Consider the following 12,698-nt stretch of genomic DNA (forward strand, 5'->3'; position numbering starts at 1 on the left):
CCCCCCCCCCCCCCCCCCCACAAGAAGAGATGGGGGAGGTGTGGGAGGCCAGCTAGCAACGCACAAACATGTCCCAGTGGAAGCCACAAAGAATAAGTGCCTAAAATGTATCAATGTCACTATTCCGGATCAAGCTTTTTTAGAGACATAAGATGGACATGTTGGTGAAAGAAGGAGGATGTTTTAAATCTTTTCTAAGTGTTTTTAGGCCTCCTCTGGTTGACACTTTCTCCCTTTCATGTTGTTGTTTGTGCTGCAAGTGGAACGTTATATTAGGCTGTGAAAAAAAGCAGATACATTTACTGTTGGTTTTGTCTTTTAATGACACGTTGACAATATGTCATTATTATTGTATGAAATAAGGCTGCAGTGGTGGTGAAAACAGCGGGGCAGGAAAGTGAGAGTAAGCCAGGCAGGAGTTGGACTTTTTGAGACCAGCTTCTCTTAAATTGGATGCAATTTAAGGTTGAAAGCGCCGAGACAGGCGGGAAAAGCTTCTGAGTCTACAGCATCAAAGATCACAGCGATCTCCAAACACACGCACGAGGCAGTAACACTTACTTTTGAGCTCAGTGAGCGTCTCTCCCAGCTTTCTCAGCTCTTTGCTCTTCTGCTCCACGTCCTGCTCCGTCACCAGGCCGTGATTGACCGACGAGTTCCTCTGCAGCTCCTCCACCGAATTCTCCAGATCACTGATGAGGACCAGGTTCACAGATTCACTCCTCTACACCAGTACAAGAGCTATTTATTGTGCTTGTTGAATGGAGGTCTCGATCGGATCAGGAAGTATCAGATTGGAGCAGATGTGGGCATTTTTTAACAGATTGGGTGGTCTCGCTTTGCCAGACCTTCCTCCACAGCGCTGTGAAAGAGGGTCTGGCTAGTCCACACAGCATTCCGGGATCGGAGAAAAACATGCTCTGGTTTATCGGCATTTCTTTAAACCAATCACAATCGTCTTGGGCGGGGCTAAGTGCCGGACGGAGCCATGGTGCCTCTGCAAAACAGTCTTGGACAGATAGTCTAGCTAGCTGTCTGGATTTACCCTGCAGAGATCTGAGGACCAGGTAACCATAGTCCTCAGATTGGACAGATAGTCTAGCTAGCTGTCTGGATTTACCCTGCAGAGACCTGAGGACCAGGTAACCATAGTCCTCAGATTGGACAGATAGTCTAGCTAGCTGTCTGGATTTACCCTGCAGAGATCTGAGGACCAGGTAACCATAGTCCTCAGATTGGACAGATAGTCTAGCTAGCGGTCTGGATTTACCATGCAGAGATCTGAGGAACAGGTAACCATAGTCCTCAGAAATCCACCGGAGGTTAAAACGTAAACACAAAGAAAGAGGAAGGAGACGGAGATCTGGCCAAAAATTATGGAATATCCAGAAGATTTCGGGCGGCACCTAAACAATCCTGGAAATGAAAACGTCAAAAATCTGATCGGGGGCCAAAGAAAGCTGATGGGGGGCACCTGGGTAATTCACCTGATGGAGCGTGCACTCCATGTATAGAGGCCTCAATCCTTGTTGCAGTGGGTTCAACTCGGACCTGCTGCATGTACCGCCCCCCCCCCCCCCCCCCCCCCCCTTTCACATCTTCAGCTGTCCTATATAATAATGGCTTAAAATGCCTCCAAAAAATAAAAAAAATAAAAAATGCTGGCTGGGACAACCCTAGCTTGTTAAATAAATGGATGGTGCTCTGGACTCACTGCAGCTGCTGGATGAGCAGCTCCTCCTGGTTCAGGTACTTGAGTCTCTCCTCCTCCACAAGGAGGCGCTGTCTCTGGAGCGGGTCCTCCTGGGTCCGCATGGCGTCCAGCATCATGAGGCTCAGCTCCGACTCCGTTTGCCTCAGCAGGGACAAGACAGAGTCCTGGTTCTCCAGCTGCGACACCCGAGACATGCGGATTAGTTTACCTGTCATTCAGCTGCAGTTTACACTGTACTGTAGTTAGAGCGCTGTAAAAACAGCTGCCCTGTCATATTTCCTACTTTTATAAAGGTTGTAATGTGAAATTTAGTTGTTTTTGTTGATAATTTGTTCTGTTTTAGAAGTGTTGATTAACTATAATAGTAATAGTATTAAAATAAGCACTTCCTTCTCTCAGCTGCCCCTGTTAAGGTTCACTCTTTTTATAATGGAAATCTGATGTTTTGATTTGGATATTTGTATTGGATGCCCTTCCTTACGCAAACATAGCACCCTAAATACATATGATACAGCTCAATGTGCTACATATAAAGTTGCATTCAACAAATCTTAAAATGTTTTTTTTTTTTTAAAGTGACAAGAAACTACTTAAAAGCAAGGTTATAAAGAAAGGTGTTGGGATTTGTCTTGCTGTTGAACTGCATTGCATTATACAGAGATGTGCTCCTGTCATTTTGCCTTCTCTGATACAAAGAGGGTGGACAAAATATTAGAAATATCTCTCGGTGTACTATAACTCAATAGAATAGAATCACCTTCAAAATTGCGACTAAGCTGAATCAAGACCTCATGAACATAGCAACTAAGCATATGTACATATAAGCTGCACATGCACAAACTCCAGTCACAAATATACTAAATTAATCTTCTTTTGTTGGTTTTAAAGACCATTCCCCTACGCAACTCTGCACACACACACACACCTGGATGTTGCGTAGCTGCGACAGTTGTTTGCGCAGTGCGTTGGTGTTCTGCTGCAGGCCTTGTAGGTGGAGCTGCATCTGCAGACGGGACACTGTGACGGGCTGGTTGGGCCCCGAGGGTGGAGGTGGCATCAGGGCCAAAGGAGCAGACGGTGTCAGAGCTGCCCAACGAAAAGCAGGATTTTAAACTCTTCTCTCAGTTCTCTCAGCTTTGTTTTGGGGTTCCTTCACAGCACAGCACAACTAATAGAAGTTGTCCCAAAACATGTTTAGCTAATCAAAGCTTTTCAATGAATGCCTGAGAGAATAAATGAAAGAAGCGTCCACACTGTAGAGCACGGGAGAATCCTTCACTCTTTCGGAGACAAATCCGCAAACAGTTTGTCTCTCGTGACCCCAAAAAACTATTTTCTGACTCGATGAAAGAATATTGGCTGTTCCAGCAGCAGCAATTCAGGACAACTTCTATCTGTGCTGTAGGTCAAGGGTCGAGATTACAGTCTTACGCAGACTTAACAATGATGAACAGCATGGGAAGGCCTCAGGGACAAACCGGATCAGTGGTGAAAAACAGCATTTCCACTAGATCCAAGTTTCTCATTATAAAAGAGTCCCCCGACAGCCCAAACAGACGAGTCTTTCCGACTCAGATAATTCCTTTGAAATGACGATGAATGCTCTGACAGTAATTAGGGTGTTGAGTCACACGCATCATGCATAAACGAGACAAAGGGGAAATAACTACGAGACAATCAATCGATAGCAGATTGAAGAGTTGCATTTTAGATCCACTTTCAAGTCTAGACTCCTGAAACACACGATGAAAGGAATCCATCCCGAACACCTCACTGCCGACAACGTGACGACTTCCCACGTTAGCTGCAGAGTGCGTCCTAGAAACTGTAACCAGGAAGTCTGCAGACACTGTGTTTAAATATTATTCTAGAGACCTTTAGAGGAGCGTCTGACTGAAGCAGGGGTTAAAACCCGAATGACTTTCTGCAGCTCAGGCAAATGAGAGGAATGTCCTGATTTTAACGTTAAGCACAAAAGTAGTCGACTCAGACAGTTTGAGTCAATTTGACTAAAATATACACTTAAAATAGACACTTTTTTTTCATTCTGGCAGATAGATAATTATCAGATCTTAACAGGAGAAAGATAGAAACATTAAGAGCTGCAGCCAGGGGACTGATCTGTCTTCACTGGAATTATCAAAGAAATAAATGTTTATCAAATGAAGCTACAAAAGAAAAGTCAATTTTTTAGTTGATGACAGATTCAAAACATCCAGGGTTGTCTATAACTTGGAATTAGATCAGATATTACATTACATCAGAGGAGAAGAAAGAACATTCATTTTACTTGGAAACTTCAAAACTGACTGAACAGCAGCTGAGACTGAACACTTCATCTAAAGACATCAGTTTTGCTCTTATTAAGCTTTCACCACATGCAGTCACATCAGCATTTGTGTGGTTGAAAAAGTTTTATAGGGTTACTTTAAACATGTATTCTGAACCAATTACTACTACTGACTATGTAGTCAGTAACCTAATCCAAGCATCAGTTTTTACAGTGACTTAATTACTTAGTGACTTTCAAATGACCTCAAACCCAAATATGGGCATAACTTGCACTGTACTGTGATGTTCATCTTGAATGCTATTCTCCTTTTCAGGGTCATAATTGTACTTGTGGTTTCTACCAAAACATGTTTACATGCTTTAATATTAGGTGTGAAGAGCTTTGTGACTTTGTCTGGAGAAGGCGCAATATCAAATGAACTTATTATTAAACACATTTTGTTTCACAATGTCTGACTGAACCTTTATTGACCCTAAAACACTCAGTATTCCCGCCTGTCTCTTTAAGACCCCCTCCCAAAAAAAACCCAGTCTGCTCTGATTTGCGCTTTTGGTGTCTCTGCAATGACTGCAAACGGCACTTTCTACCAACTGTGGTATAGTTGTGACATCACAACGGTACAGGAAGTGCTGACGGCTCGTTTATAGGCACAGTTTCTAAATACAGACTGTGTGTATTCCTCTGTGAATTGAGTGTTTGAGTGCACCACAACCTGCTTCATAAACAAAGACACTTTTTAAAATATGGGACCTAAAAATATTAGTGAAATACCATTATTATTGGCCACTTTTGTGTTTAACTTTTCCAGATTACAGTTACTTTTTTTATGTATTCTCATTACAAAACTCCGCTCCATGTTTTTGGTTACTCCCCATGCCTGCATATTTCATTATTGAAGAGTTGTGCACACAGCAACCCAAATGTTAAAATGCTCACTAAGCCCTCTGAACATGGTTCATGTCTGGCTACTAAAAATAACTCAGTCAGAGGGGGAAAAAACACTCAAAACAACATGTTTTTTGTTTTGGAATTAATGCAACTCAAATTATAACTCTAAAACAAACAGGAAACAAGAGGAAAGTGAAGGACACCAGCGGAGAGGGAGGTAAATCCTTCAGGGCAACACACATAGAGACGTTTTAGGAAGCAAACAGGGATCCAAATGAAGACCACAGAGGAGGTGTAGACGAGGGAACGGGTACCAGACACTTCAGGAACACATAGCTACCTTTCTTTTTTTTAGTTCGTCCAGCTAAAACAAGAAGCATGAGCACCAGTTACACAGCAGCAGAGAGCCAACACACACACACACACACACACACACACACACGCACACAGTTTGAAGAAGCTTGCAGAGTCAGCCATTACAATCACTTAAGAGGCACTGTAAGAACTAGGCAGAGAGCAGCAGCTCTTTGAGAGAAAGAAGAGCCAATTTATGTGGCTATCAAGCATGCAGCAGCGAGAAGCAGTGACAGGCAGTGATGGGAAATATTTGTCTTTTTTTGTGTTGGGTAGTGAGCACTTACTGTCAGTTCCTGAGCAGTCACTGGCTGACTCAATCTTCTCCCTGGAAGAGGCAAGCGTTAAACTACTCACAGCCAGAACTCACTTTTAACTGAGCTACTGAGAACCTGTTGATACGTGGTGGGAAACGTGGGAAAACTTAAGTGCTGTTCGCAGAATGCAGCGTTTTCAGAATGTACCTTCTAGTTTGTGTGTGGATAAGTCTAAAAAATGGTGGTTCACTATTCCCTACATGATCAACAGTGGCATATGGCTCAAAACACTTGTTTCTGTGTATATGAACTGGTTAACGTAACTTTTAAATTTACCTGCACCAAAATGTTTTTTACAGCATTATCTGGTTAATTGTCCCTTCTTTTTTGGCACTTCCAACACATCCGGATTCATCCGAAAGGAGTCCAACGTCGTCTGTTGCAGCATTTTTTTTTAATTACATTTTGAGTATGAGGAACTCAATGTGTTAAAGGTGAAAGTGCCCATCGTCAATGTGTAAGATGACTTTTCCAGTACAGTAATGTGCAAACTACTTCACATTTGATCTGATCAAAGGTACGTTTTGTGCAGAAATCCATTGCGCTTCTCAAACTGTTTGTCATATCTTGATTTTCCCTTGGTTACCAATAAAGTACCTATCTATCTATTAGGACACCTTCGGTGATTCAACAACTCATACAGTATGATGTGTACTAAATTATCTGTCACTCCACAGCAATATTTTCAGTTATATATTTATTTTAACTGCGTAAGAACGGACATGTGAAAAGTGAAAAGTGTGAATTGCGAGGGTCTCAAGCGTGACTTGTCAGCCCTGCACAACATAGTCTCTTTCAAACCCTAGTAGTAAATTAAGACTTCGACATGAATCCTAATCAATTTACTACATCACTGAAAGTTGCTGTTTCACAAATTTTAATATCAAGCTAAAACAAAAAAGTATTTATTGTAATATCTTTCTAGCATAGTGTTGAACTACGTGTTTGGACCAAAGTTAAGTGCATAGGAATATATATGGAAAATAGTAGTAGGATTGGTTTCTGAACGCTTTCAACTTTTATGTGTGTTGTGGCAAATGTGTCTGTCCTCTATATAAAGTGTGTGTGTGTGTGTGTGTGTGTGTGTGTGTGTGTATGTGTGTGTGTGTCTTACGGGCTGTCTGCCTCAGGCGCTCTGCTCAGTACTCTCTGCAGCAGCCCGGTCAGGCTTGCTATCTGCTTCTCCATGGCCTCCATACGCTCCCTGATATAAAACATAACTGCATAATAAATACTATAACACTCTCCCAGTGCTCCTCCGATGTTCCCCTTTTAAACCCCATCGTAAGCAGTAGAAAGGAAGTGTGGTACTAATATTATTTCATCCCTGCTTCAAGACTAATGGTTTTATTGATAAAACCGTTAATGACTAATCAACAGACCCAAACAGAGACGTCAGATCTTTTCTTAACCGTGAAATTATCCTTAAAATTAAAAACCTGCAGAACATTCTGTAAAGTTCTGTGTCCACAGATTAATAATAACTTCCTGTTTTTATTATTGATCACTTCTGGAAAATCATATATATATATATATATATATATATATATATATATATATATATATATATATATATAGTTTTACTCTAATTACTTCATTGCTTATAGAAGCGCTTAAGCTAAGCATTCATACAATTCAGTGGGAAATCTATTAATTTCAACAGATTTGCAAAGATCAGTGAAGTTAATGCACGCCGAGCTGTCTCACCACTTGTACCTTTGACCAACAGCAAATGCCGTCAAATCAACTGTGTCACACCATCCAATATGCTATAACCCTGCTCTGCTGGAGTACACACTGCTCTACAAAAAAAGATATTGGATGAACAAACTGTGAATATGTTGTCCAAGTGAATGACTAGGCTGACTAGCTTGCTAACTGGTAGTTAGTAAACTGGTATCATGGCAGCTTGTGCAGCTATTTTGGCTACAGCTAACATGGCACCAGTTACCTCCGGCTCAGAATTAAGGTGACACCTACGTCAGCGTTCAGCACCCCCCCCTTACAGTGAAAACTGTCAACAGACTTACTCAGCAGTAAAGACTGCTAAACTTATACTGTACATTGTTAAAGTATACTGCAGTACAGATAAGTTAAATTTGCACATCACAGTCATAATTATGTGAGTTACATAATGCATGATGCAGCAATATGGGTTGAGATATAGAGAAAAATGTCCTACCGGGTCTCTGTTTCATTTCCCAGCAGAGGTGAGCCGAAGCCTCCGGCACTCCCTCCCTCCCCTCCGGGACCGGCCATCAGGCAGAGCTGCTCTGAGGTGAGTCCTAACCCTGAGCCCTGGCCCCGAGCTTTGGGGCTGTCCCCAAACACGGAGGACGTCACCGAGTCCCTTCGCAAACTCTGCCTCCCTGGGGAGCCCCGACCGGGCATGGTGCCCCCGTAGGACTCCCTCATGTCGGGTATCTTCTGTGGGGAGGAAGGTGGAGGCACCCGCAGCCCCATGGCCAACATAGACGCAGCGTAGGCGTCGTTATAAAGCGGCCCCCCTGGTCTGTAGAGAGCCCCGCTTTCCATCAGCTCTCCTTGTAAAGCGGCCGCTGTGTAGGAGGTGAGTGATCGCATCGATCCAGCACCACCACCTCCGCCCCCTCCCCCTCCCCGGCGGTATAAGGAGCCATAGGGGTCTGCTCTGGCTGGGAGAGGCGAGTGAGGACCTCCAGCGAGACTTAGCCGGCTTGTGTCTGGGCCCAGAGAGTAGGGGTCTGCGTAGATCCCACCTCCCCCGCGTTCGTCTCCCCGCAGCAGCACCATGCTCCTGGACCCCCCTACTTCATCATCGGGCTTCACGTCCCTGCGCTCCAGGATGGCGCTGGAGGAGGAGCAGAAGGCCTGCTGGGCGTGATGGGGCTGGTGGAGCTGCGGCTGCTGGTGGGGAGAGGAGTGGTGGGACTGGGACTGGGAGTGCGGGTGCGGCAGGGAGTGGGTGTGGTGGGGCGGCCCGGCATAGGAAGAAGGCCTGCCGCCGCTGTAGAGGAGGCGGGCGCGGGACGGTGAGCCCTGAGGGGAGGCAGAGCAAGATGAATGCTGAGAAGACATGGGCGGGTTGCTGAGGCGGCGGTTGGGCGGAGAGTCCTGAGGAGCATACACCATCTCCCTCTGTCCATGAATAAAAGAACAACAGATATAGAACTGTTATTATCAAGTATCTCAGAGTAGGAAATCAGTCCAAAGAGGACAAAGGCTTGTGTTTTTAGCTGTACTTTATAGGTGAGTAATAGAGTTGTGTCCGCCTAGTAACTTAAATGATTCTTCTCCTTATTTTCAAATTCTATGGGTGAAGAGATGTTTATTGATGACATTAAAGCTCATTTTAAAATGGAGCTTTGCAACAGTGATGATTTGGGCCGGTCATAAATCCAACTTGAATTGCTCTTACAGCTCTTATTTATCAGCAAAAACATCTAGGGAACACATGGCACAGCGTAATTTACTCAGAAAGTCGACAGGTTTGGACTGGTTAAGTGACCACAGCTGCACAGCAGGTGGGCGTGCAAATCATTTTACAATAAAGGCAGAATGTGGTGGTGATATAGACACTGTTAAACAATGTGATTAAATGATTTACAATGTGATTGAGTAAAATGATCTTTCATATTCAAAAGTGTAAATTTGTTGTTGTTGAATACAATCAAAGTTCACCAGTGTTTACAGCATAATGCAAAAGGACTATTGGTAAATTTCGGTAAGAGATTTAATCTATTCATGTTGGCATCATCATCTTGTTTTTATACTTACAAAGTCAGCTACAAGTGAAGACTACACGTGTAAAGTTTGCTTTTTGCTGCATCTTATCGACTACGTTCCTTCAAAAACACTGAGAAAAACGTGAAAAAAGTACAAAACCTCATCATGATTCCTACCTTGAAGCAGAGAGTTCAGTTAAATCATGCTCTCAGAGTGTTTTTAGTTTAACTTTCAGTCAATAGGGACGTCAGAATGAGTTTCTTGGTAAATCTTTTATTTTTTAATTTTTTTATCAGAAAGTGAGAAATGACCAGGCAACTAGTCAGTTAAAAATCCTTCCAGTGCAGTTCACATCAATACATATATTCAAGATTGACAGGAAAGACGCTAAATTGTCCCCTTAAGTGCGTTTTAAGTTGCACTTGATAGCTTATTGATGGACTGAGCATGACGGGATTATCTTTTGGCATCAATCCCAAAATGTCAGGGGGAAAGGCAAAACAGAGCCGATCAGAAAGGAGAGTGTAGAGCCCTGTGATGGAGGACACCAGCCGAGAGTAATAGATACAGCGCGGAGGCACAAAGGACGACAACACTGTAATTGCTTATGACACACAAAGCCATCTTCTGGAGACAATGCAAATTGAGAAACCAATATTTCCCGATAATAACCCTTGGGGCCTCTTACAACAGCACCCTGTGGACCGCCTCGCAGCAGACTAATGACTCTAGTGTAATCATCCTCCATCTTGTATCCAAGCAACAGCATTGCATCGACACCATCCTCTGACTTTAAGCCCAACAGACATTTCATTCCACCTCCAAGACCCCCCAAAGTCACAAGAAGTCTATTGCTGGTACGCTCCTGAAAGGTTCCTCCCATGATGCAGGTCTAAACTAGGGGGTGATGCATAGTTAATAGCTAATTTTTGTTTCTACCCGGAACCTAAAGTGAGCCGAAATGTTTTCTTCCAAGAGGGTGTCTGGCGTCTCAGGGTGAGAAGCTCAATCTGTGACTAACCCGCAGTAGAGACGCTGCTCATTTGCGCTGAAAGGAGCCAGTTCAGGGGGTTTCTGGGTCTCCTCCCTGCGGAGATGTTCCAGGCACATCCAGCAGGAAGGAGACCCAGGACTAGGTGGAAAGATTTGATCTCCACCCTGGTCTGGGAAGACCTCAGGATCCCTGAGTCAGGGTTTGTTACTTTGGCTAGGGAAAGGGATGTTTGGGGTCCCGTGCTGGATGAGTGAAGATGGATGGATGGATGGAAGGATGAAGATAGATGGATGGATGGATGGAGGGATGACATGAGATAATTTCCCCCAAAGATGGTTTCTGTCATTTTAGGTCCTTCTTATCATGCTGATATGTTAATGTGGTAATTTCTCTGATCACTTTGTTTTGTATTAGTTATCTGATGTTATGAGAAGGGGATGAACTGTCATGATTGACAGTTGGGATTGACTTGCGATTGGTCCGGCGGAGGTATGGGCGGGACTTTAATACTCTACTGTCATTCACAGTCTCTGACTTAAAAATTACAAGATTGCAGCACCTGTATCTAGGAGATTTTGCATCAATTTTGTATGGTGGAAAGAAGTGGAAAGGCGTCGTTCATCTTTTTTTTTATTACAGTGTATGTCCCAAACTTGCTTCCCCCCCCCCGCTGGGGAAAACCTGCCAATCAATCTCATCACTAACCACAGTCTGTCCTCCAGGCTGGGATGGACTTCAGTCAACCTGCTCATGCTTTTGTGGGCTGCAATCAGGGAATAATCTTGCCTCTGCTGGCTGGCTGGCGTTCAATAAACAAGCGCACACGCAACACACACACACACACACACACACAGACAGACAGACAGACACACACACACACACTAGTCACACACATTGCAATTTACCTCACATACATAACACCACATAAAACACAAGGTAAGCCTGCTACACACCCACACACACACACACACACACACCCACACACACTAGTCACTCACCTTGCAATGTACCTCACATATATAAAACCACATAAAACTCAAGGTAAGCCTGCTACACACACAAACACACACACACACACACACACACACACACACACACACACACACACACACACACACACACACACACACACACACACACACTAGTCACACACCTTGCAATGTACCTCACATACATAAAACCACATAAAACTCAAGGTAAGCCTGCTACACACCCACACACACACACACACACACACACACACACACACACACACACACAAACAAACACACACACATTCACCTTGCAATGTACCTCAGGCACATAAAACTCAAGGTAAGCCTGCTGGTTCGATAAGGCTGTAAAACGTTAGGAAGATTTTAGAGCCAAGCTCAAGCTGAAGACGCGACCGACCTCATGGGAGAGACCAACAGTTGACCTCTAAAACATTAGCGGGCAGTTGTGAATCACGCAAATAGACAGTCTCACACACGAGTATGAAAAAAAAAGGCCCCAAAACAACAATAAACGCCCCGCCGGCGGCAACGCTCGCTTCGTCTCAGCTGCTTTACATGCAAATTCATATTGTGCATATGTCTGGTTCTCTGTGATGCAATTTATTTAGTTTATAATTTATTATATTCTATAAAAGCATTCGCTAACACTTCAAATTACCGCATTCTCATTTCCATAATCTCCCTTTAATTAGACGGCAACAAAATGCAAGGTCTTGTGCAGAAAACACTAACACTGCAAAACTGAATGACATCAGGCACCCTGTCTCTCCGCTGCTGATGGTGTATTCTGCTCCAGCTGTAACCAAACGCATACAACATTAGTAATCATGCTAATCAGGCTAATCAGGCTGGCCACATTTCATCCGCCAGCAGCTGACAGATGAATTAAGATAAAATCCTATTGTGTCTCTTCAATAATAATTTAGCTGCTGAAGAGGAGGGAAGTAACATGTTCTGAGATGGAGAAGAAAGATAAAGAGTAGACATCTTAAAGTCCTTTAACAGCTCTTACTTTTCATAACATTGCCGCTACCTCCTGCAGTAGGGTTGGGAAAAATAATCTTGTCTAAGTACGTCGGTGGTTGTTTTTTGGGGGCGATTTTCTCATTTTATTTGACTGTTTTAAAGGTCTCTGCAGAGAAAGAGACAGCAGGGAGAGACAGGATATTTTCACATGTACCTCAGTAGATTAAAGGTTTATTTTAACCAGAACAAAATTGCTGATTGGTGGAGCCGTGCAACGACCGTGGATCCAAGACCACAGTGATTTCATTTAAAGGTCCCATGGCATTAAAATTTCACTTTATGAGTTTTTTAAACATTAAAATAACATTAATATGAGTTCATATTAGTTCAGTTCCAGTATTAGGGGACCACTAAGGTCTATATAAAAGAGACTTCAGATACAGTATTAGGGACCAATAAGGTCTATATAAAA

General features: G+C 43.4%; 1 protein-coding gene across 5 annotated transcripts in view; it reads right to left on the reverse strand.

The window, feature by feature from the left end:
* LOC117937008 (SRC kinase signaling inhibitor 1-like) overlaps positions 1-12,698 on the reverse strand; it is an 89,528-nt gene that overhangs the window by 11,487 nt on the left and 65,343 nt on the right. For 4 of the 5 annotated variants that reach the window (XM_034860614.1, XM_034860615.1, XM_034860612.1 and 1 more), the window contains 7 exons: positions 7,749-8,683; positions 6,681-6,770; positions 5,537-5,577; positions 5,236-5,259; positions 2,640-2,800; positions 1,715-1,890; positions 562-692 (listed from right to left, as the gene is read on the reverse strand). In XM_034860614.1, the coding sequence (XP_034716505.1) occupies positions 562-692; positions 1,715-1,890; positions 2,640-2,800; positions 5,236-5,259; positions 5,537-5,577; positions 6,681-6,770; positions 7,749-8,683 (1,558 nt within the window). The remainder of the gene's footprint in view (positions 1-561; positions 693-1,714; positions 1,891-2,639; positions 2,801-5,235; positions 5,260-5,536; positions 5,578-6,680; positions 6,771-7,748; positions 8,684-12,698) is intronic. The other variant, XM_034860613.1, reaches the window with a different exon arrangement.

Source organism: Etheostoma cragini, chromosome 21 (genome assembly GCF_013103735.1).
Source record: "Etheostoma cragini isolate CJK2018 chromosome 21, CSU_Ecrag_1.0, whole genome shotgun sequence".
NCBI lineage: Eukaryota > Metazoa > Chordata > Actinopteri > Perciformes > Percidae > Etheostoma > Etheostoma cragini.